The sequence below is a fragment of the Ptychodera flava genome, chromosome 21 (genome assembly GCF_041260155.1).
Source record: "Ptychodera flava strain L36383 chromosome 21, AS_Pfla_20210202, whole genome shotgun sequence".
NCBI lineage: Eukaryota > Metazoa > Hemichordata > Enteropneusta > Ptychoderidae > Ptychodera > Ptychodera flava.
The window spans coordinates 20,281,325-20,308,001 of NC_091948.1; the positions used below are offsets into that span (position 1 = coordinate 20,281,325).

General features: G+C 37.1%; 2 protein-coding genes across 2 annotated transcripts in view; one reads left to right on the plus strand and one right to left on the minus strand.

The window, feature by feature from the left end:
- Positions 1-6,599: 6,599 nt before the first annotated feature.
- LOC139121680 (fanconi-associated nuclease 1-like) lies at positions 6,600-22,218 on the minus strand. Its single transcript, XM_070686762.1, has 14 exons — positions 20,373-22,218; positions 17,267-17,407; positions 16,441-16,627; positions 15,801-15,938; positions 15,234-15,332; positions 15,000-15,134; positions 14,143-14,371; positions 13,702-13,866; positions 13,067-13,232; positions 12,382-12,485; positions 10,970-11,164; positions 10,127-10,255; positions 9,517-9,622; positions 6,600-8,934 (listed from the first exon to the last, which is right to left on the minus strand). The coding sequence occupies exons 1-14, from the start codon at positions 21,652-21,654 to the stop codon at positions 8,897-8,899; spliced, it is 3,114 nt and encodes a 1,037-aa protein (XP_070542863.1). The 5' UTR covers positions 21,655-22,218; the 3' UTR covers positions 6,600-8,896.
- Positions 22,219-22,306: 88 nt separating this feature from the next.
- The window catches only part of LOC139121679 (leucine-rich repeat serine/threonine-protein kinase 1-like), a 47,989-nt gene continuing 43,618 nt past the window's right edge, over positions 22,307-26,677 (plus strand). The window contains exons 1-2 of the mRNA XM_070686761.1: positions 22,307-22,472; positions 26,101-26,342. Of these exons, the coding sequence (XP_070542862.1) occupies positions 22,442-22,472; positions 26,101-26,342 (273 nt within the window). The 5' untranslated portion in view covers positions 22,307-22,441. The remainder of the gene's footprint in view (positions 22,473-26,100; positions 26,343-26,677) is intronic.

Consider the following 26,677-nt stretch of genomic DNA (forward strand, 5'->3'; position numbering starts at 1 on the left):
GGTTCTTATCTGAGTATTGGCACTTTAACAGAATAAATATGGAGAAAGTATAGGGCTTTACAGATCGCTTTAAGTTTTCAAAACGCAACATGTATGTAATCCTGTAGTTCCTCTTCAAGTCAAGTGAATGTGCACAAGCTATTACAGGCCTATGTAGATAATGAAGAGATCATACGAGCAAAATGGAGGGACTGTGATATTATATTGTATACATGTGCTATAAAACCAGTATGTTGATGGTGAAAATATAGCAATCTGATTGATTAGGAAGTAAAAATAAATGTGATCTATAGTGTTACAGCCAGGAATTTTAAATCAGGGGACACCATGTCCCACTATCATTTATTTTTAGGGAAATTGCACATTTTGGGGACAACATGTGACAGCTGTCAACCAAATTTTATATCATTTTGTAACAAATTAATTTCACACACAAAAAAGTAAAGTTATCGAGACCGCGTTGCTATGCTTGAATTTCAGGCAAGTATACCATATTTGCCGCTATAATCAGAGCTCAGTCAGATTACAAGCAAGTTACAAGTGCAGTGTTAAGTTCTAATAACTTTTAATCATAGCTCCAAAAGTACAAACATATAAGCCTTAAAATAATCATGCAAACCAATGGTAATCGTCAATAACAGATATTACTTTCAGAATACACCCAACACAGTTGACACATGAGTGCGCCCGAGATGGCCCGCTGGTCCACAAGAATGAAGGACAATGGGTTCTGGTTTGGGGACGTTGTCACAAGGGCACGTCCTGGCTGCAACACTACACATATACCACTTTGATCATGCCCAAGCGGCTATGACCGTGTTAATTTCCAACAATGTAAATACTTGATCCAATAGTACGAGAGGATATTAGAGAAGGGAATTTCAGACTTGTCCACTAAACGTAAAAATAGCGCCAATGGCACTTGATCACAACTGGCACATTGTGAAACTACTCTATCTCCGGGTGCACCTGTACATGAAATACTGAATGGGTAGGTGCTGCGGGTTTGGAGTTTGTCAGTACATGTACACACACCCACACAATAATATCATATACATACAGACAAACTCAAAGACATGCAATCTCAAACCTATAAGAAGAGTTTTCACTGGCACATATACTCTTGCCCATATGGGAGTTTGAATGGGTTAGCTCTACATACTGACATACAGGAGTTGTTGATTTTGCCTGCACTTCAAATATTAAAGAATAGCCACCTGTCATTTGTAGCTGACAGCTGGGGAAAAAGTGATATGGGACAAGTATGGATTTTAACTGTAAGCAAATTTTATTCAATATATAAACACTGAACAGTATTAAAAAATCAAAAATCACTGTCAAGGACAGTGTGCTCACATTCAGTTTGAATTGGTCTATTCAAGAAATATTTAAACCAGGAAAAACAAGAATGACAAAAGCAAATAAGGTCTGAAAGGTAGGTACTCGAGGTCATCTTTGGAAACATGCATATCGACTTCTATAGCAATGGGACAAGCAGATCCTAAACGCATAAGCAAATGTCAACAACAAAAAATAGACAGAGATTAGGCTTGATAAAAAGAAAAGGTGGGAGTGGTAAAAAAAATGTACAAGGGATCTGGTAAAAAAGTAATGCTACCTCATCAATCTTCTAGACCCTACCCCCTCCTGAATATCAAATGTTCCATCCCTTGGTATTACATAATGCCAGATGACAGGAAATATATTTACAACCTTGGGGAGTTTTTAATTACAATGGATGAGTGTTATCATTCTAATGTAAACAGCACTTAAGTTACCGGTAGTTACAGATAGTGAAATGCCTTCCACTGTGGGCGGTGATTACGTACAACATCTGGAATTATCCTGGATCCAAATTCTCATCAGTTCTTCTATGTCTTACATAGAGTAATGCAAAAATTAGTCCGCAATGAAAAAATTTACCCCAGCTTTGTTTTCTCAATCAAATTTTCCTACAAATTGATACCAAATATGACAAAATTATGTTCACAGCCTTCGAAACTGTATCATATAATATATCCTGGGTTGGTGTACCCAGTAGGTCATTTAAGGTCACAAACTGAGAAATTACCTGAACTATACAAATATGGGGGTTCACATCACTTTGAGCAGAAAATTTATCTAATAACATCCCTCGGGACTTTATACCAAATTACAAAGCTATTAAACAAGTTATTTTGAGAACAAGTTTTCTTGACCAAAAATGACAATATTGTCTCAAAAATACAAATTTGTATATTTCAGGACAATTTCCACATATCTAACTATTGTTATCTCTGTACATCTGTGTACCAAATATAAAAGCTGCCGTCCAGGGGTTTTAAAAAGAAAATACTGTTTAAGATTTTTTGACCAAAATGACAAAATTGCTCAAAATAGTAATTTTCCAAATTTTGTCATAATTTCAACAAATTAGAAGAGTAACACCTGCGCAAAGATCCAACCCAAATTTGAAAGTGATTGGGCTGGCAGTTTCAATTAAGAATTTTTACTGAAAATGAGAAAAATCACCAAAAAATTCAGCAAAAATACAAAATTACGGATTTCTTCACAATATTCATAAAACTGTATAAGGTTCACCTAAGGTACTTGCACAAATTTTCAAAGCAATCAAAACAGCGGTTCTAGAGATTAATTCTTGACCATTTCACATTTTGTAAGCTCATTTGCATAATTTTGGAAATGCAGACTTCATTTGAACAAAATCCCATCTATAGCCCAGGATGCATTTAGACACCAAGTACCAAGCTGAAACGTGCAGTGATTTGCATGTTTTTGATGTTGACAGACATACTGTACGTACGTACATACATACATACATACATACACACATACATACTGTCTCGAGACCTCCAGTGTCCCATTGTTTTGTAATATATAACAAGTGTGCCATGAGCTTCTATTTAAAGGAGAGAAACTTCTCAAATAATTTTTTTCCCTGTTATTTCCTGTGAGAACACATGGACAGATGCTCAGGACTCTATGCTGGTGCTACCTTGATAACTAACCTACAACTTGTAACGTCATTGTCTAACCTGTTCACCCCAATTTCCTGTAGACAGGTCCACACTCACCATTGATAACAATGGGTTTGGGCCATACCATGGTAGTGAAAGACTGTAACATGTGAGGTCGTGGATACTTAAAGCGCAGTGGTCGTCGCGCTGCGGCGTGCGTGATTTTTTTTGTTGATAAACATAAATTTTTGTAAACATAAGTCTTCTCAACTTCAATAGGAGTGAGATGGGAGCAGTCTCCCACTTTGTTAAGGCCTTTGTAAGACTCAACATCATGCAATAGTAAAATATTAAGATCGGAAACGAACTTCAGTGGTGTATTTCTATCTATAAACTCGTGTAGAACTACGAATATTGGGACACTACACTCAGCACAGTATGTTGCTGAGTTTACTGCACGCAGACACAGTGAACAAAAAGGTTTGATCGCGCGCAATCACGTTGGTTGTACACAATGCTATGTACAGTACAGTGAAAATACATAACTAAAATGATCAACATTGCCTATATATGTAGACCAGCAACAAGCACAATGCCTAACACAAAAATTACACTCAAGATCATGATCGGCAAGCTTAGAGCAGGACACGGGAGATGTTGGGAGACGGTCACCGCGTTGACGTACACGGATATAGAGAATCCGGTCCCACAACGTACCGGCCGGCGACGACTTGGCCCACAACCAACTGTTGATCACCATGTCTTACTGCTCCTAGTATTACGTGGTAAGAAATAGTAAAATGACAGCAAACAATAGACAAAATGAGCGGGTTTTCGCGGCATTTGGCAGGAAAATTGCACGGCTACACCGTGCATAGACGTATCGAGAGATCCTGTGCCCCGTCCTGTGCACGGTCATGGCAGTGATCCAACCGCTAGCTGGTGTAGGCCTACCGGTGATGGGCAAACTTCGTTGTTGTACCTGCTGATTGCCGGGTAGGTCTGAATCCTCTTTCAAGTGAGATAACCCCCACATAACAAGAAGACCTATGAAAGGTCCTTCGCTTGACTTGATACCTGTACTCGGAATTCTCGTTTGCATCCCAAAACGGGGTAAACTTTGTAGTTGAGTTGGATTCTCCACAGCCGAGTGTAGCGCGCCATATACCCGGTTTGACACGGACGTTCATACAGACCACGGAACGGAACAGATGCAGAGATGCTTCTTGCTGCAGCGGGCATTGCTCTGCGAGCTGTAGATTTCTGTAGTTTGGGTTGTTGTCTTTGTACTCCTGTCGGGCCTCTTGAAATGAAAGCTCTCGGGACGTCCTTGCTAGCGATGTCGAAAACTAGAGCCCGGTCGTTGATAGTCTGTTGGCGTATACATGCGTATATGCGTACGTCTAGCTCTATGGCTCGAGCGATAACAGTAGCCGAGCCCCATTCAACTGATTCAAGAAAATCATGAGCAAATGTGATCTCAATCCAGCGTGCAATTATTGTTCAATATTCAGCAGATATTTAACTTAGATTAATTGACCTTTTATCGCGTGTTACATTTGGTTAGTTGGTATACTTGTGACAGATCAGCCGCCATTTTAACAAGCGGCAATATCGCAAACATTACAATCAACCCACAGTCGCTCGAGAGCTATTCAGTTCTGGGACTATTCGCCCCATAGACGAGTATACAGAAGCGAGAAATACGCCAACTTGGGGTATTTCTCGCTTCTGTACACTCGTCTATGGGGCGAATAGTCCCAGCGCTGAATAGCTCTCCAAACGACTGTGATCAACCCGTAAGATGTGCGGCGTTCTTGGATTTGTTTACAACAGAGGGGGACCCCTCAGGAGGATGCGCAGCGCGACGACCACTGCGCTTTAATCTCTGGAATGTCAAAGTCTGTATATTGACTCAAGGATGTTTACTTAACAAATGCCTAGGGTCATCTCAAAAGTGAGAATCTAAACTATGAAATATGGTTTTTTTATTGCTTTTGATGCCCAAAAGAGCATAGCAATCTCTTATACTTCGAATCAGCCATCCTGCATATTTCTAACATTCATCAAAACCTAATTTCTGTTCCACAACTCATAAAACAGTCCACAATGCAGGATTGGTGTACATTCCAAAACTACATATATGAAAGACCCCTAAAATCAATTAGTTAAAAAGGGGGGTTAGAAATTTCCCAAAACTATATAACCGCCACTCCGTTTGGCTCCATTTTTCTGAATCGGAACCTTGGAACCAGTCTGAATATCGGTACCAAATATCAACGCAGTCTGTTCAGCAGTTTTTGACTTTTTGTCGTTTACGGAAATGGACGATATCTAACACCGGTTGAAACTACCCCTATATCACAACTTCCAGTTGTGATAACAAAAATGAGGTAATAAATAATTATAGTTAAATTATTAAATTTTCAAAGTGCCTCGTACAAATTTTTGGTCAAATGTGATGTCTTTAGTAGGAGCTGGTGCATGGTGTATTTGTACAGAAATACATGGCAACTGTGTGGAGTACAATTCATATTGTATATGCTTTACAGTAGTACCACTTTGATTTTGTCATTTGTAAAGAAACTATTCAAATACTGAATGCTGTATACACCATAGATACTTGTATCAACCAAGTCGTTGCGATTGTAGTTTTTTGAGCGTCATAACATGAAGTTACCCACGGTAATAGCTACTCGGTAGTGTATTATAGTGCATGGATTAGTAGTAAGTCTAGTCCATACTCGAGGAAACTTAATTTTATTGGGTAAGTTTTAATCTAGCTATTTACTCATTAAATCAAGTGAAAGTAGTAATTAACACACATACCAGTGCGATAGGAATGGTGCAGATTTTTGATGCATCTCTCTACCATTTAAAGCGAGCCAAATATTACAAGTGTAAGTCTGTCATTTGACTAATGTGAAGTGCATAGGACAACAGATTAGTCTGTTTGGCCTTTTTTAGTAATAACACATTATAGCAAGGGGTGATCTTGCTCTCGTGATATTCATTTTATTACACTGAACAAAAACTTTTGTCCAAACCTATGAGTAGAAATAGAAGTCCAAGCATATGACGTATTCCAGGCAGAGCATGCCACGGTGAACAGCTCCATTTTCTGATTACCATACCTATGAAAATTGCTTTCAGATAATTTCTCAGGGACACAGCATTGTTTGTAAATCACACATACTCACACTTTAGTTACACTATGATGTTGACTTTATTCAACTGGAGTTATGTGTCGTATACCTGATAGTTATATGCATGCTTTTCTACTCGACCAGCACATGACACTTTGTTATGCACAGAAATGATGCGCACAAATCTTAGGTACGTCTGCAGCCGTCAAGATTATCTCACTGAGTAGGCAAGAATCTCTGAAACCGTTTCATCACTTTTTTCAATATGCCATGTGATTAAGTCTAATCCTATAGTGATAATCAAATGATACTTGAAGTGTTGTAAAACTCATTCAGCAGTGTTCCTTGGCAAAGGCAGCGTAAACCAATCTCACAAAGCTTGCTACTCTGACCTGTCTCTATATAGATGTACAGTGTTTTGATTTCCTTGTGATATAAAACTGCCTCAAGTGGGATTTTTCAATCCAGCAGATCAAAACAACGGCAACAAAACTGCTTTAGTATCAAAAATTTTTTATTCAGAGGGACATTCAACCGCATCAAGTGGGTTGTTTCAATACAGAGGATGACAAAACAATAAAAGATGTTCATCATCAAAAAATGTATTCCCCCCTCCCCAGCAAAATAAACTAGTCAGCTTTGTAGTTGCCATTTTAAGCATGGCTAGCTATACACTGAAGGTATAGTCATACAAATGATTTTACTGTACAATTTGATAAAGAGCAGATCAATCTCTGTGAAACAAAAATATTAATTTGTTCTATTATTTTGTAAATTTCACGTATCAAAAAAAGCTGTTTATCAATTTCAGTGTACATAAATCTGATATTTCAATTGTACAATTTTAGAAGCTTTACTTCACATTAATGCAATGAATTAAAAAATAAAATTCTGTATATTTTGTATGGGTAAGAAAACTCTGACCTGAAATGCCAAAAGGGCTAGGCATAAACAGTGTATTATCAGAACCCAGGGAACATCATATACAATCAACATACATTAAAATGTTGCATATATTTCGCGACTGGATACATTTCATATATCATTATTCTTTACGAATAAATAAGGAGAAAGTGTCAGGGCTCTTGTACACTGATTGCATATTAATGTAGGTGTAAATCATTTGGTAACCAAGGAGACCAGCGAATGCCTTCGATGATTTCTCAGCTGAAGGGAGCCCTCAACGTGCAGGGCAGTATTTTTCTGAGACTTTTATTTCAGGATGGGCCATATGCATGACCGGTTGAACAATTCAAATTTCTGTAGTAGTGCAAACTAGAGTCACAAATTAGCTGAGCCAATAAAGAGAATACTCTAGAAGAAAATTTTGGCTAAAACTTTGGTTTTCATTAATTTGAGTCAGTATGCTTTCTTATCATTAGGGGACGACTGCATTAACTTGCATGGTACCTGAAACCCGAGTCCTCGCCTGAGCAACTTGGGTGACAAACAGAAGACTTTTAATCCCCAAGGTGTGAATGTTCCATTGTTATGTTTATCTAATCCAGCTGGTGCTATTGTAGTGCCATTGTAGGAAAGGCAGGTCTGTGAAATTGATCCTCTAGGGAAGTAGGGTATTCCTAAGTTAATGGAGCCTTCCCGTAATGTCATTTCGCTCTGCTTTGTGATAATGCTCTAGTGCAATGCAAGGCGCGTAAGTGTCAAATCAATAGAAATAATTTATGAAGTTGTTTGTGGTAGCTGCAAGAAATGAGAAATAATCTAGTCGGGGTACAATGTTTCTTAATTACATGCCTTGATGTGAATGCAAATCAGTGTATTGATTTGAATAGGAACAACCAGGGAGTTAGCGGGACGTGTGAACGATGTACTGACCAGTTTCCATAGTTACCCAGTCCGGTGAAGCCCTTCGAAGTTTTCAATGTCAAAGTAGACGCTTAACGCTAGATGTAAAATAACCATGCGTGCACTGCTATTTTGACTTTCGTTAAAATCTGTTTGATTTTGGTCGATAATGGTAAAATTGTTTGAGAATGCCCTGAATATAACTAAATGTCATATAGCATTAACTGTGAAAGGCATGTAATAAAAATATTATTGCCTGAATACATGGGTTTATGCACCCTCGCAGCAGGAGACAATTTGCCCTCCTGGTGTTGGGCAAATTGTCACCTGCTCTAGGGCACATAAACCCCATGTATTCAGGCAATAATATATAGTACTGCACTACACAATTGAAAACCATTTTATATCCATTTGAAGCCAAAGTCAGATGAAATTTTTAAATGAAGAATAGTACCAGTAACTATCATAATTATGACAGAGATATTTCAGATATATTGATACACTGAATTAAATTAACTATAATTTTGCTTATTCAATTAGTCATTTTGTGGCTACTGTGTGCTGCCATTTTGATAAGAATCCATATTTCATTTCAAACTCTCTCTAAGCCAATCACATTCACTGAATTCTGAATTAATTGTAACTCATTCACTTCAAACAAAAAAAATCACATTTTTCTCTGAAGAAAATGTTGAATCTGCCATCCAAACACCAGGATGTAAGTCATGTATGGGTCATTGCCCTACTCTGTAATTTTTCCAACAGGACTTCAATCCTATAGAGACTGCTCACAGCAACCTCTCTAACCAAAGTTTAACAGAAGTCTGACTTGAAAAAGAAATTTTCAGTGACCATGAAACCAAAGAATAGTTACGATTACTTTAAATCAGTTGAAATTGTAAATAATGGTTTGTTTTTTGACTCTTGAATATCAGAGTTAATTACAGATTCCTGAGGCTTCATCGTCATTGGTCAATACCAGATTGTTCAGTCAATGCTTGCTCTGAGCTTCTTTCCACCAACAGCTGAAAAAGTTAAACAGGGTTACGATCAGAAATGAGCGACAAAGTTATGAGAAATGAAGCACACAGACTGCAGATTATCTCAACTTGAATTGAAATTGACAAAAGACACGTGGTTGCCTTGAACATTGATCTTTTTTTAAAAAATGATTGAGTGATGTGGAAAGTTTCCTTTAATCCAATAACATTTCCAAAACGAGAGAAATTCAAGTTCAAAATAGCAGCCAATAATTGATGTAATTTTGATACTTCAAAGAAATAAACATCCATAATTTCACATTCAGACTGTTTATGGGAATTGAAGGGATGTCGTATATAAACAAACAGAACTTGCAAAGGAGAAAGTTTGCTGTACAACTTCATGAAAATTTAGTACGCTTTCAACTTTAAATCGTAACTGTTAACTGTAACCGAACGGGAGTACTGTGTTGACATTCTTTGCAAAGAATGTACAGCACTTTACCCTGAATGGCGCCCTCATTAGGTGAAAGACATGGGAGACAAATGTCTTCATAGTGGGAAAACAACAGAATATATTGGATTCATTTGCATGAGTGTTGTTACTTCAGTTGTTTCAATACTGACCAGTCACATGACAGACTTCAGCAGTTGCACCAATGGAATTAAGAAAATCAATCCACAAGATCTGTTTGTGCGCCAGCCGGTCGTTAGGACCTTTCACTTCCACAATCTGTCAACAAGGTCGAAGGGAAAAAAGAGGGAAACTGATAAATTTCAGGAACTGTCAACCTGACTGATTGTGAAAGTAAATCCTGAATAGATGTTAAAAGTTCCTCTTATTGGACTATGGCTTCATATATGAATGTTACGTAGGAATACCCACAGTTGGTCAGTTTTGTGTTTGAATGGAACAATTATAAAAACATTACACAGTTTTACAGTATTACACGACACTTTAATTAAAGAATGTCAAAAAACTTTGTGAAAGAATCATTTTGATTTTTTTTTTCACAGCTTGACATGAGTTCAATCCATGCAAGCGTGTTAAAAGATAAAAATATAGATATGGTTTTCTTTTGGGTTAGAAAGACAAAATCTGGATGTTTGCTAAAACTTATAATGTAGACACTATGGGATGTCAGTTTGCTCACCCTAACATATTTATTATTTGTTTGATTAAGTTGGAACTGTTTCTGAAATCACAAGAAAGGACAAATCTTGTCTATTTACTTACTCTGCATGTTTTTGTCTCAGTGTTCCAGACAACCAGATCAGGCACCCCACCTCTACAATGTCTGTGATCTTTAAGGATCCTTCTTCCAATGGCACTCAGTATGTGCCCTCCCATACAAGAAATAAAACCCTGAAAATAGGTATGTTGATAATGAGTGTGAAGACTTCCTCCTCATGCTGTGTAAAGCGCCCTCACAAGGTTAACTCATCAAACATATTCCACCTTTCCTTTTTATTGAGACTGACTGAGATGTATAGCTGTTCTCTTTTGAGAGTAAACAGTTACAGGAACTATGGAATTAATGCGCGGTCAATTTGTACATGCTCAAATCTTTTACCTTCAGTGGTCATTACTGATTGGTAATCACAGGAAGTAAATTTTTGAAGTGGGTTGTCAGCATGAGAGATGCCAGTGTTTTTTTGCAGGGATCATTGTGAAGATGACGTTGGTATTTTTCAGAGTTTCTGAATTTTTTCAGTGATAAATTTTCACTTGCTATTCTACAATGAATGATTGATTACATTTCGTTATTGACATAATGACAGGGCTGGCATCTTTTAGGAAAGAGCAGCAACCTTGATACAATTCTGAGTGGAAAGCTGGATGAGTATTTTGCCATACGTAGCATGCATTTTTCAGGGCCGCATTTGCTCTACGTATATAGCCATGAACTCCTCAGTATTACAGGCTGCAAAATATGAGGGTTTTTGGAGGGGGTTTTTGTATTACAGTGCTACAATGACCCTGACAAAAAATTTAATAGACTCATTTGAAGATGACAGAGTTTAGATATAACAGATGACAAAAACCAACAGAATATCGGTTGTAGTAGGTCAGACTTACTTTGACATGATCCAAATCATTAAAAAGTTCCCAGTTTATCATACAACACTGTTCTCCCTCATGTGTGTTCCAAGTCTCATCCACCATTCCATGTAAAGATTCCTCACTTGATTTCTCAATCAAATCTAGTCTTGCTTCGATCTTGTCTCGCCTGTTGACGTAGAAATCATCACCCCTGAAGTCCAACGGACCAGTCTAGGAGTGGAGAAATAAAAAAAAACATGTAATGCATCATCATAGAAAAACACCATTTAATATGGTGACAACATACCTTGAAAACATACTGGAAACACTACATGAAATATTTTACTAAGAATGATAGGAATGAGCTGAGCTGAATGGACACAATTCTTGAATATGAACAAAAAGGATTTTCATAGTGGCCTAAAGCTAAGTACCCTATCCCTTACCTAAGGACTATTAAATGTGCACTAGAGGTGCATACATCAAAGTAACTTATAATTCAAGGACTTTCAAGGAATTTTTCTGCAATTTCAAATGTCTTTTTGATAGCTTTAAAGTTAAATGACTTTCCAGAAGCATATAGACCCTGGAAATGCCCCAATAGCTGCTAATTTTATGCATTATTTTCATGATTTTATTTTCAAACCAAAGTTGGTTCGTGTAAATGTGCTAACAGAAGGACGTGTATCGAAGTATCACTGCTCGCTGATTTGGACTATGCCTACACCTTTTAACAGGCTTAATAATAAACCAGTGCCGCTCTCATAAAATGGCACCCCCACGGGAAAATACAAAAACACACTATTTCCTGCACATACACATCATGATCATACCAGAAACAAGCATGATGCCATCTACTTGAATGCACAACACACAATGGCCAACATTTTGTTGTTTTAATCTTTATTTTCTCTGTCATATGATTAGTTTTTGAAAATGGCGGGAAATCTAAAATGACATTAAAACATTTGAATTTACATGCCACTTTAGACACTCACAACAGTGTTATACATTTTTTCGGTCTCTAATGGATCTTATTCAAAGAAACCTCTTGGAAAACTAAGGATATTTTGAGATCGGTTTATCAAACATTCGCAGATATTGGGGCTTTAATCGTCTCTCTTAATTAATGGAGGTTATAACAACTTGTGTGTATCAACAAATTTTAAGACAGAGTTTTATGTTCACTCAAACATCAAAGCTAATGTGCATGTCTTAAACAGAAAGTTTTATCTTTTTTTGTTCTGTCTACATTAATTACCGCAAATGTTGACAGAAATTTCAATGTAAAACAAGATGCACGGTACATGTAGTCTTTCAATACTTTGAAGCTATGCTCTTAAATGTTTCAAATATTCTCTGAAGTACAACAAACTTTAGTGAAGTACACCCTTTCCACATTGTGAGCTAGACTAATGGATCTTGTAATCTAAGACAAGTAGACTAACCTGGAATGGGTATCTGAAGACATCTGGAATATTATCAGCAAACAAAATATCCCAAACTAGGAGACCAATAAGAGTAGTGAATGTAGACCCTTCTCCATGGATTCCTGAGTAACAAATTTTCAATTAAAAGACTTGTCAACTTTTGAAATATAAAAAAAGTTATTTTGCTCAGTGATATCAGGTGAAAATGCTCTGATATCACTGCAAGTTTACATTTGGATTACCTAAACAAAATTTACCATTTGATCACTCAAGTGAAATAAATATTGACAACACTGTTATGTGACGGTGCTGAAATCCACACAGGTAGAATTAGCCTCGGGGATACATATTCAGACTGTAAAACTTTTACAATATTCTTTTGCCTACCTAAAATTTTCACCAGCTTAGTTCTGTGAAAACCATGAATTTAATTTTCCCTAGTGAGATAACACAGGGATGGCGACCTCTTTAAATTTCAAATATTGGTAAATATTGAGTAAATTGTTTCTCTAGTACTAAAATTTGCAAGGTCACCCCTGATTTTTATCGTTGATTATGAAAGAATATGGTTTGTTTGAGGGCAGCTTGAGCCAAAATTCTTTTATTTTCGAGGTGCGAAGTACCATAAGTGGCCTACTGGCCAATATTAGCTGAAACAGAACTTTTGGATCATAAAATTCTTTGATCATTGTTCACTACAAACCTTCATTATAGCCGTTTTCTTTATAGTAATTCAACACAAATTCTTCAACTCTAGATGTTAGGATTTCTTCTGTTTCACCATCACCACTGTTTTTGCTTAGTTTCTGAATGACATAAAACCTTTCATTCACCACGTCGTTCTGTCGTATGTTTCCTGAAATCACAAGCTGTAACGAACCATGACAGAAAGGTCACGTTTTTACCATACTTTTGAAAATGATACGATATGGTCCACTTGTATCTTTCATATTTGCATATATGTATAAAGCAGGTACTTCTATGAGCTCCTTATCATGATTTACTGGATCATCAATCCTTCAACCAAATGTAAACAATTTTCTGCCTTCATATTTAATATTTCAAACATCTTGCCAATGTCTATGGCTTTAACTAAAATATTTCAAAACGGTACGATGTTTGTCAAGCGTAAAATGTTTTTATTTCACCACAATCGCTGACATAAATTGATTTATCCTATGCTTTGTGCACAATAGGGCAAGTACGAGTGAAGTATTAGAGATACAATGCACACATAGCTGGTCATCCAGATCTGCCCATTACTGTATACAGGAACACTTTAATAAACAGATACATACTGGTACACATATAATTAGGACAGCATGGATGCATTTTTACCTTTGGAGTTTCCTTTATTTTGGTGAGACTGAATTCTGAAAGTCTCTTCTTCAGTTTCAGGTTGCTAGGAGACTCGCAAATCTTGAAAACTCTCTGCTCAAGTGCAAGCCTGTGTCCAGTTCTGACATGGCTGTCCGCCAGGGCTGCCTTGATGGAATCCAGAGACTGCATTGTGTTAAAAAAAATACATTTGATCAAATAGACACGTTCAAGGGAAATTCCTGTAAGTCCACCAAATGTCAATATTGTCACTTAACCTGTAAAACTGCAAATAGACACAGTATCAGATTGGACATCACAAAACATAGAATCTATATGTGATATTGCTGTAGTGCTCTGTCACTATTACATCAGCTTGACTTACTACACAGAAACAGAAACACGAAGAAAGCTATACAGAGGAGAACAGCTGGAATGACTGAAACTCTGTATGGTATCTACCTCTGATGGTTTCTTAAGATGTTGATCTAAATTCAAAGCGAGCCTGTCCCACCATCTGCCCCTAGCATGAGCACAGTAAACGTCTTGCTTTAGCAATTCTCTGAGTTTGTCCACCGCTTCTCTGTATCGCCGCAGTTTCTGATAGATTTCAACTCCCAGTGACTGAATGCGAGTGTAGATCCATGATGTGGTGAAACACCTCAAGAACACTGGAAGACTGGTGTCAAAGCTGTTTGTAAAAAAAAACCCAAAAGATTAATGAATTGTACGGTTGTAGATCACAATAAGGTTGTGATATTGTGAGAAGTTGAACACATCATCATGTAACCTGTTCACCCTATTTCCATGTACAGAGGTCCAGCTTCACCTGAGAAAACAATGGGGGTTGGGTCGAACTATGGCGATGAAAGGGGTAAAGATACAAGCCATAACCTGTAATTTATTTTACTAAATTATACACTGTATTTCCAAATATCATTGGCAGAATGTTTTGTGGTCTGAATACTGTGAAACATTATTTTACATCTAACTCACTTGTTTTATAAATAGTCTTTGATCAAGAACCACCAATTTTACCTCAGACCACTGACTAGTGACATTCAAGTCTGCATTTTTTTTTCAAAGGAGATGAACTGTCAGACACCATTGCTCAAGTGAACAGTAACATTAATGTTAGACCACAGGACTGGGTTTAGGGACTGCCATGGTGGGGTCCTTCGGAACAATACCACAAAATGATTGCTTACTCACATTTCAACATTCATACGATAAATGATTGCTTACTCACATTTCAACATTCATACGATGAAAGCCTAACAATCTTGACAAATAATATTTGCCATTGCGAATTTCCATACCTGCAGATATCTTTATCATTTTTCATTGGCTCATATTCTTTGCAAGCGTCCAAGTACAATGCCAAGGCTGTCTCAAAATCATTGCTGCTAAGCGCGGTGTTGATGTCCCCTTCATACTGCAGGGCAACCTGAAATCTGTGAGAAGCGACAAAAATTATTTTACAAAATATTTGATCCTGAGTTTGACATGTAAATTAGACGATTTTAATTCAAGCAAAAATATCTTTCACTCACTTGAGGAACTCATCTCTGCTTCTGAATAACACTGTTGGTCTGTACACTGTGTACTTGGGATAAACTACACGACCGTAATTTGCAAGAAATAGCATTGACCTAAAACAAAGTGGAAAAGAAACAGTTTAGTGTACGACAAAAAACCTTTAAGCTTGAAAAATGCAAAAAGATGTGTCTTAAGAATGCACAGTTTGTTTAAACTTGAAAACTGGTACTCTGCCCAAAACTGGGATATATGCCAGTAAATGGAATTTCTCTTTCAAAATCAGACATGTTTTCACAGAAAATAAAATGCTAATAATTGAGGCTGCTCAGGTGAAATCTACTTTGGAAACATCAGTCACCGAACCATATGCTCAGGTTACTTTTTGAAAGCACTGCTGCTGGTTTTCATTTAGATTTCAATTTACTTTTGTGATGTGACAACATTCAACAAGGAAAGAACCCTTATCTACGCCATCATTTTATCTTTATTGGTCTAAATCTATAGGTAAAGTTTGGACTAGATTATTCGTATACATTTTTTTCACCAGTACATCCATTTCAAATATAAAAATCTGAGCTTACAGAAGTGACTGGCCTCCATCAGCGTAGAAATCCTCTTCATCTGCGACATTCTTCAGTGAAAACAGCAATACAAGACGGGTGAAGATTGCTTTTACATCTCTAATGAGCTTGACACAGGAACCAAGTGCCTTCTTGGCCCTGAAAGTTGGAATTGATGGAGACCCGTGACTCACCACAAGAACTGTAAAAAAGCCCTGCCATTAATGAACCACAGATAGCCCACTTTATTCAATTTTTCTGTCCTTGGCTATCAGTTTATTTGTGATTTTAAACTTCAGTATTTGATGTAGTTTTGATATTTGATTTTCTGTTTTGTGTTTTTTTAGTCACTGATTTCAGTATCTCATGCCTTCTTTGAAATCTTCATTGTACATTTTAGTTTTGATGGATTTTAACGACTAGATAACTCATACAACTACAGGTGACCTTCAGAATGTAACGTTGTAAAGATACAGATCTTTATAAATGACTTTTGTCTTAATAGAAAGAAAAGTATTTGTTTGATGCTACATATTACAAGTAACAGGTAGTTTCAAACACTAAGTAAAACAAACTTTGTTGTGCTTTGGCTAGAATATCATGTTCTGGAAATACAATGTGTATGTTGTGTGCCAGTAAAAATGTCATAAAATCAGAATACCTCTTCAATATAAGTGAAGCTGTCCCTCCAAAGATGGTCCTCTGTTGTCGGCCATGTTTCATCAATGAGTCAATGACCTGACCTCTCTGCAGACCGCTACAGCTCACTCTGAGAGACTTGGCTAAGTTCTTCAAATCTGGGGCTTGTAGCAAATTCAAAGTCTCCTCAAGATCTGTCAAATCATGTTCTGGAAATACAATTATGGAAGAGATGGGATATTTGATAAATGTATACACACTTCCTTCTCTAGTGTTCTCTGTTTTTTCGGTTAACTATAATAAGCACAGTTGGATCAGGACTGACTGGATATACAATGAAAATCTATGCCACTGACCAATGCAGACGCACTTCTGCAATGTTAGCAACACACAGAGACCAGAACGTATTAATCAATGCTAGCTTAAATATTGGTTACATCAGTAATTCAATGAGTGAAAAAGACATCACTGGTTTGCCAAGCTTGAGAAATTGAAAGCAAGGGTCAAAATACATACTGTAGTGCAATAACCAATAATACCGGTAAATGCCTAACTGTGGTTTTCTGGATGGAGACAGCAAGTCAAGGCTGTCTTTGGTTCAGAAAGCAAAAACGTTCAAAAGGATATTACAAGTCATGGCTGTTGTTTTACCCTTCAAATGTTTCGTAACAAAGCACAGTGAGTTCCGGTATATACTTTTCGATGCTAACATTTATTGAGATAAGATATTCAGCACACAGCATATTTTTCTTTGCCTTATATTAGAAGCTCACAGGGGCATATCTCCTTATTTTAAAACACATCATTGTGAATGAATACTGACTCTATATGGAAAATTAAGCTTTTACCTGTCTGAAGAAAACCAGCTGTGACCAGTTGCTTGGCAACTGGCTTTAGATCTGCGGCAATCCTTGGATAGTCAAGCTTCTCCACTCTCAGCCATGTGGGTTTCCTTTGGAATAATCTGACATACAGTTTCTGGGCTTCCTCTGTCAGAAAAATGATAATTAAACAAACTTTAGAAACAATGCACTTAAGTCAACTGTGGTTGGAAAGGCTAGAGCGTCAGTTATAAATTTCAACAAAACTATTAAAATATAACAGTAGTCAACATTCTCTGTGGAATAAAAAAAACTAGACATTTGGGCACAAAGGCATTGCAGAGCTATAGCCTGTTAAACTTCTGAAAAACTGACCAAATAAGAAGAAGTTGGGGAGTCCTTAGTGTATTAACTATGGTGGAGGTCCCCTAGCTTTTAATAAAATGTTTGAAAAGGGAAAGTCATTATTTGCTGTTTTTCAGGAAAGTTTGACAAGGCGGTGCTGGCATTCAGAGTGAGTGACTGCTATTGTAAATGCATTTTTAGATTCTTTGAGTGTCAAAGAGGTGTCAAAAGTGAGATTAACCAAAAAAACTGCTCTATGACTTCAAAAGAGGGGTGCAAATATGGCTTGTTTTCAACATTTTTGACAGAATAACAGTTTTCCTACATAATTGTATACCAATTTAATCCAACTTTGAAATGAGATGTGGACATGGAATTTTTACAGCCTATTAACAAGGTTACAGATAAGATTTGTACGGCACAATTTTCCTGTATTTGAAGTACTTTTTGAAAAATCACATTTTGAAATTTGAAAGAATTTTTAATAATTTTTTGATATATAAACCCATGTAAAATCATAAAAAAAATTTTATTTACAAATCCTGCCGTACAAATCTTACAATAAATAGTGTCAACATATTTATAACTAATTTGGTAATATTAATACAATCCAATTATTATTAAATTCAAATATGTAAAAAAATATGAAAAATTAATTTTATTATTTACTGGTGTCATATTTCAAAATAATGGCTGCAAATATACAATTTTTTATTCTTTGGAGAAAATATTAACTAAGGGAGTTATCCTGAAAATTTGAACTAAATATCTTGATTCTAACACTTGAAACTTGACATTAACTCTGAGAAAAGCATTGGTGCAAAAATAGCCTTTCCAACCACCTTAAGTCAATTTTGGTTGGGTCAATTAGTGGTACTTCCGAGATTTTTAATGATACTGTCTGACAAAAGAAATGGAAAAAGTTGCAGAGACATCAGAGGTCTGAAGTATATCTCGCTATAATGGGCGATTATTTTTATGAATATTTTTGGCCTTCTGTTAAGATCAAAGTGAGAGTACTGAGACCGTCACATATGTATACCCTTAGCTCTTTGTCGGTGACAAAATGTGGCTTTGTCCTCTTGTCAATGACTATTTAAGCTTAGCATAGCCTAGTTCAGCAAAACCGGTGCAGCTACTGAAGTTTGACTATGCAATGCTATAGACCTCAATCTGCCAGATTACTGAGGGCAACTCTATGTACAACTGTGAAGCAAATGGAAGGATGTGATAGAGTTTATATAGACACAACACACAACGGTCAAATACACATTGGTAAAAAAGTTGGAAATACATTTGTAACGAAACAGGCTTTTCTTTAAATTTCAGAGTCTTATGGAACATCTGGTCACCCGAGAGACTGTGGAATGGCCAATCCATGGAATGTCCTTAAGGTAAAGGGCGCCGAATTTGGACGCGCACACGCTTTAGAACGTTTCTGCGCAGATTTAACTCCAGCCTGCCGCAAATGGGTTATTTTGTAGCGCATGTATTTAACATCACCTGTCATTGTTGAAATTGCGCTTTTACCTATTTTTTGACCCAGTGTCTTAGAAATACATGTGACCTATAACCTTGTCATATTTTGACCCCCTAGGAAGCTGGTTTTTATTCAATATGAGTGAAAAATTAACATTTCTCTCCCATTTATATGGCGCAAATTACCCATTCACCTGGAGATATTGTAAAAAGTAGCGTGGTGACACCCTTTTATTAAAGTGTAAACTAAATGGTATTATGTCAGGAGTTTATTCGCCAAGTTTGGTCAAAATGACACCATTCAAAGCGACAGGAAGAAAGTTCGAAAATTATGTAGTGATATAATTTCGATATCGTCATTTTGTAATCGATACTTATGTTAAAATTTCTTCACAAACATCATGAAAACTATACATTCGATAGATATTGATCTTAAGTCTTTGTATTTATTAAAATTAACTCATTTGCTAAGCGTTTTTACAATTGCTTTCTTTAGTTTAAGTGAATTATATCATTTTTATTTATTTCTAACGACGCCATTTTAACGTCCGTTTCCATGGAACAAGCGTGGTGACCCCCATTTTTTATTTCATTTTTGCACTTGCACAACTTTCAAGAATATTTGTGCAAAGTTTCAAGAAAATGACACCACAACTTAATTTTGACGTAATTCGTAGTACTTCACCTAAACAGGCGAATTAATACATTGAAGATTTTCAAGTGATCATGATATACTGAAGAGTCGAAAAAACCACAAATGTACTGATGTAGACAAAGATGAATAGAGCATAAATACCAAACAGCCATACACAGAAATTATGATGATAGATGTGTTGCAGCATAGACCCTCGAGAAAAACAGCAGCAGCCTGAACCAAAATTTGTTAGTGTACCTATATTTTGTTTATAGCTTTGTAAATTTTGCCTTGTCTCACCCTGCATGAGTGTGTAGTTGTGCAAGAAAGTACTGTTATTGCTATCATCATCGTTGTCATCGTCGTTATTGCTATCATCGTCGTTATTATTATTATTTATTTATTTATTATTATTATCACTATTGAAGTGGACTACTTTTCAACAACACCACCACTCCTGTAACAATGTTTCAATACAGATGGTTTCTGGGAGAAAAGCTTATCATCAAATTTGGTTCAAGTTACTGGCTGGCTTAGCTTGCATTCACCTCAAAATCTACACAACGGCCTACCACTAACGTGATAGTCTGCTGAAGTTTATCCCTCAAATTTACTCTGGTTTTAATATTTACTAGCTCACAGACTCGGAGCAAGCCGAGCTTTGAGAGTACAAACCTGGCAATGTCCTGAACTTATTGATGCAGGTCATGTCTTCTTCATTGAAAAGGCCTCGATCTTCGTCACTATCAAGTACTGTGTTCATTACAAGCAAGAAATTAACAAGATAATATGGTTGTTTTGGACCATCCTCAACCTCACTGTTTTCATGGTTCTCCCTGTTCTGGATGGCACTGCCGTCTTGTGAAGTCTGGTGAACTTCCTCAGTTTCCATAGCAACATCAGTAGATGAATGTCCACTAGAACTTTGAGTAGAATTATCAGTACTCGCTGGGGATTCAAACGCTTTCTCACTTGCCATGGTAACATTGGAAGATGAATATCCGCTAGAAATTGGTGTGGCAATAACTGAAACAGAACTCTCTGTTGTCTTAGAAACCTCCTCATTTGCCATGGCAACACTGAAAGATGAACATACACCATGTCTGCTAGAAACTGGAGTGGAACGGTCCATGACAGAACTCTCTTGGTACTTTTCTGTAATGTTCCCTGAGTTTGTAAACTCCACTGGGAATAGGCTGTCAAATTCCGCCGTTTTGATTTGTGCTGAAGACTTTGATGTAGATGCATCATTCACCGTGATACACTGTTGAGTGTCTGATGATCCTGTTGTAACTGGCACTTCAGATTTAGTGTTGGTAGTACTGCATTGTTCACTATCATCACCTGCTGGCTTAGCAACTTCACAACAAATGATTGGGGAATCAATTTTGTCAGACTTAAGCAGTCTGACAGAGTCTGTTTGTGAGCTGGTACTTTCATCACTCTGTGAAACATCCTTGTCAGTAGATGATTTACCTTTTTCATGCCCATGAACCTGACCAAAGGAAAGGGTCTTCTTTTTCAATTTGAGTTTGGACCTTTTCACTTTGTAGTCCTGGCTTCCTTCTTTCTTTCCAAAATATGGACTGGTAGTACTAGTTGGTTTGTTTTCCCTTGCGTCCTCTTGCATGCTGCTGTTGTTATGCACTTTCCTGTCATACTTGTATCTGCTTGGAAGAAATTCATCACATGCATCATTGCAAGTATTCTTTGAGGTGTCATTTGTTCCATGGCCATCTGTTGCAAGGCAACCGCTGTCAAGATGGTGGTTCATTTTAGACATCAGTATGGTTTGATCACAGATTGGACACTGCGCAGTCTGACCTTTCTTTTGCTTTGACAACAAGTCCAGTATATTGGGCTTTTGCTGTTTGCGTCTTGAAAGATCTCTTTCTTCATCCTCTGTTATCTTCTCACTTTTATCACACGCAGAGTTTTCTCTCGTCCGCTTAGACATGCTTGGCGACTCTAAACCACACACACCATGCACCTACAGTCCCTATTACTGTTTCAAAGCTAAGCTTATCACACAATGATTTATACCCTAAGAAAGACCAATGTCATGTTCTTGTTGTGTTACAGCGTCGCGGTTTCGCGAAGCGACGACCCACAAGCGCCCGATCGAGCAGCGAACTTTCGAATCGGCCTGGGCAAACTTGAAACCTTTGCTCAAAAACTCTGTCATTAGTCACATTCTTTCACAGGTCTCTCGAAGACGCTGCTTCTAATCAGACGACTGTTCGACTATAAAGCCGCTATGGTCTAGTCTCGCCACGCTCTCCTACCTTCACCATATCTCGCTTCTGTTATTTTGTACCTCCAATCATGGAGCTACTCCATGCTCCAATCTATGCCATATGATGTACATTGACCTGTTAACCTTTCACCTTTTTGCGATGGTGTTTCTGCAAACTTGTAAACGAAATATGCCTGTTTTCCAATTAGCGTGTTCGCCTTGGAACGTTTCAATCATAAAGTCAGCATGGATTACTCTATTTTCACGACTATCTGCATCTGCGTTAGCGAAGACTCTTGAGAGGTTGAACTTTGACCCCACGACCAGCCAGCACTGAACTTTTTAATCACGTGACGTATTTCCTGAAATATTGTTCGGTCTTCCTGGTGTATTGGCATTGGTACAGAGGTAGTAATGTGAGAGCTACTATCGTTTTCAAACGGTAGTCTGGTATGGGATGTTTGGAAAAAACGCCCTGCGTCATCAATGTTGTAACATAAAATGCTAGATGGATTCTAGTAGAAAGGAGATTCTCAAAGGTAGGAAAACTTTCATACAACTTTTTTGGTGTGCTCCACGACGAGTGTGACTGATGCACCTAAAGTTTCCTGTTTTTGCCATGGATGCCATGATTAGTACATTGTACTGTACTGTACTGAATGGTATTCTAGTTCTTCAATGGCATTCTCTGTCTTGAAGCCCTGAGTGCATGCGGAAGTTTTCCCAAAATTCCAAACCGATACAATCATAGTGGCAGGGGAATGTTGTATGCGTAGCCTGTTGTGTTACCACTGTGTGTAAACTACGGTAACATACGTTGCGCTGTATAGCGGCGCCAGGGCAGCATGACACTGAAGCCGGCATAGCACTCAGAGAGCATAGCTTTATGCACGAATAGCTGCCTTCGCTGCTAGTGGGCGTTCACATCTCACAGGGACGTGCTCTATCATAGCAGTCAGTAGGGTATTTTTGATATTCTGTCAGCTGTACGGTTCTGTACTGTTTTGACCCATGTACAACTTTGAATTATCATACATTTGTGAATAATAATAATAATAATAATAATAATCTTTATTACCCTTAATCATAATAATATTTACAATTCAATGATGAATGTACATCTGATTTGTGTACGATATTGCCCATTCAGTTCCAGGGATGCAGAAAAATTTGGTTACAAGTGGCAAAAGTAGAAGTACAGGCGGTTACAAGTAGTGTATGTGCACATAAAGTTTGTGCAAAATGTCCTGATTTTTTACTAAAACTAAATTTTCACAGCAGGCAAATATTAGCTGACACTGTTTGTTTTTGCCGGGGCCGGCTATTTTGTACATCCGTGAACAGTTCTGTCTTATATATTTTGAATCAGGCCAGGTCTGTCACAAATATCAATGTCATGAAAACATTAAGGTTTACATATAAAATAGTTGGCATGCATCTGAAAAAATATGGAAATTAGTACAGAGCTGTAATGTCCAAAAGATGGGGATTCAGATCATACAAATAAGGAAAAGAGAGATTTGATGGATTCTAAGGTTGTCATGTCAAGACAAGAGAAATTGTCAGAATCATACCCAACCATATTTCATTTTTCAGACCAGCGTAAATTTGGCGTCATCCCCATCCCCAGCTTCAAGTGACCTTTGTAGATGACGCTGAAATTAACTCTACTCAGCGTCTGCTTCCGCGTCATATCCAAAGAATGCCAGTGTGACTGGTGATGACAGATAAATGATAAATTCACCCAAAACTTCAAAAAAACCAACTATATTTCTTTCACATTTTTCTTTTGGATTGTAAAATTGGTTCACAAATAGCCAGTAGTATTTTGTGGAAAGAATAACCAGGTATGTGAGGGGTTCAGTATTGGTACTCTGTGCCCCGTACCCGGCACATTTCTCAAAAGAAGTATTCTGCGCCACCCAGTTGTGCTATCATTTTTTTGTAGTGTTTGGAATTTTCAGTCCATGATCTGTGACAGTGTTGTTGGTGTCTTAATTGTTAACTCATGCGTTAAGAATGTTTGATCACGGATGTAAAAAAGCCATCCAAGGTCCGAAATGTGTAAAAATTGTCACCATGCAAGGGGCTATGAAAGCCCTAATTATGTAGAAAACTAAGAAACTATGAACTTGAAAAACTAAAACTTTGATCATCTTTGGATAATACATGAACTTTCCCGAATATTCTGGTAAATATATATTTCTAAAATGTAAGTGGTACATAGTTGGACTTTTTAAAACATTGAGGAAAAAAGCCATATCTTTCATCTTTGTTTTAAAAAATGTCTTTTTGCATTAGCTCTGAATTGAAACAACCATAATCTATTTTCTCGCAAACTGGTTGCAAAGTACAGTAGCTATTCAGCAATATTTATGCAAGGAGCTATCAAAGAAATGCCATAGCAATAACTTCGGTAGATCAAGGGACCAGGAAAAAGCCAATTTTTAAGGGAGTCAACCCTTTCACCACCGTGGTTTGAACCAATCCCATTGTTTTCTCTGGTAAAGTTGGACCTCCAGAGAGGGAAAAGGGGTGAAAGGGTTAAGACAACAGATTGAGAAAGGTGAGAGTTACTGATCTGTGGCTACAGTCAAGGATTGGGTAAATCCCTTAAGTCACTTTCTGACCCCTTTTCCTGACCCCCTTGGAGAGAGACCCTGTCTTTTTAAAAAAACATTTCCCTTAGGTTAGGATTTTCAGTTGTACATTTCTCTTGACACGGCTAGCAAGGCTTCACCCATAGTGATCACAGCACACACAGTGGCGGTTATGAAACTTTATATGCTTTGACCATATTTCAGTGTACTATTGAAGAGACAGGTCATCATTTTATCATCATGGCATATCTATGTCACATGATTCATTGGTAAAAATTTACCAATAAGAAAAGTGTACTGATATGAAATTACAAATCTCGATAAGTTGGTGGAAAGAACTTTGACGAAATTTGCATTTTGTAAATTGCACTTATTGTACATCTGTATTTCAAGCCTCTAACACATCAATTCTAAAATTTCCCTCTGATACAATCTGTGTGGTTTTTAAACAGTATGGAAAAGGTGTTAATAGATAAGTTTGACATTTTTAGTGTGCAGTTGAATGAATGCAGCTATGAAAACATTGCTAGAGACCTGTTAGAAAGCTATTGTATGATGTTGTAACAAACAAACAATCAAAATGTTTATTACCTATTCTTTAAAATTGTTTAATGAGAATGGTATGTCAAAAAAGTTTTGTAATTGTGAACTATTTACATATATAAAGTGAATGGTGAAATCTATATCATGCATGGTTATATCTGCTACCTGGTAGGCAAATATTTCATTGTTAATTTTTTTTCAACCCTGATGTTAAGTGCTGACCCAGTGTTAATTTTCATTTCCTTGTTCAAACCTTACGCAACACGCAGTTCTATTTTCATGACTTTGTTCTTTGCGCCGATCATAGGCATGATAATTGTCATCGATTTGACAAATCAGTGACCTTTCAAAAATATAGAGATAGTTTTACAAATTATTTGCAAACTGAGCATTTTAGATACCTCATAATCAATGATATGTATGTACAGTGTAATGTTATATAATCCTCAAAAGAAATCCAATTTCCTCGTAATCTTTTGTTTGTCTTTTGTTTGCCATAGCATGTCTGTCATACTGTCGCAGAAGACAACTTCTGCACTGTTGTTGTTTCTGATTGAAGGAAGCAATTTTTACCTTCCGGTGTGTAGAAGAGCCGTTTAGTATTGTTACAAGTACGGAATTCCCTGACTGGCAGAATGCTTGTCATTGAGACTCTTATTAAAAGCCAGACTGATTTATCAGCATTTCAAAGAAGCTACATCACTATTAAAATCATAATGATTTACATATCAGGGGATTCAAGGTGCCTGAGTATGGTTTTTTGAAGTAATTATTTTCACTACAGTCATTGTCACATCCACATGCTTTGTTGCAATATACGGTACACTTTACTTTTACACCTACTTTGAGAGTTTGTGACATAAATCCAAATTGGAAATGGTAGCTGATTGGTAGATCTGTAAGTTGGTACTAACCATGGAAGTGATACTATAATAATAGCGATGAATATGGTGATGGGGATGGAGATGGTGATAGAGATGATGATGATTATGATGTTTAATTTCTCACTGTCTTTATCTCATAGAAATTGAAGAGCAAGTAAAAAATGCTGTGGATGAGGAAGACCACGCGCGGCTGGCGGATGCTTTCCGTGCAAGTCCTCACATCAAGGATTATCTACAATACCTTTTGCCTCTGAAAGGGAAAGTCAGCGATGTCGATCACAGCAAATATGACTTCCTCCATCTTGTCTGTGAGAAAGGAAATACAGATATCCTCCTGCTCTTCCTTGCAATGGATGTTGATGTGGATTATGCTACTCATCAGGTTGGTATTACAAATATCAATTGATAAAACTCCAGAATTCGAATGGACCAACGTACAAACAAACCCATGTACACAAATTTGCATAGCAATAAGTGTATTTTCATGCTCTTTTGGAGGTGTGGGTTTGTTTGCTCAAACTGTCAAGAATAACAAGTTAAGTAGAGGTCACTGTGCAAAGTTTGGTACTAGAGAAACAATTTACCTAACTTTATGGATTTTTAAAATTCAAAATGGCTGCACATCCCTGTGTTAACTCTATGGGAAAATTTTTCGATTTTCTATAAACTAAGACCGTCACGGTAAAAATGTTCTTACTCCAAGAGCTTTAAAATTAG

Bases quoted from the DNA above. Each gene is read 5' to 3' on its own strand.
- LOC139121680 (XM_070686762.1), bottom strand. From the start codon at position 21,654: ATGTCTAAGCGGACGAGAGAAAACTCTGCGTGTGATAAAAGTGAGAAG. The intron at 11,165-12,381 runs GTTAGTCTACTT...CTCCACTCCTAG, and splicing joins TCTTCAGATACCCATTCCAG to ACTGGTCCGTTGGACTTCAG. The intron at 10,256-10,969 runs GTAAGTCTGACC...ACCTATTTTCAG, and splicing joins ATGATTTGGATCATGTCAAA to GGTTTTATTTCTTGTATGGG.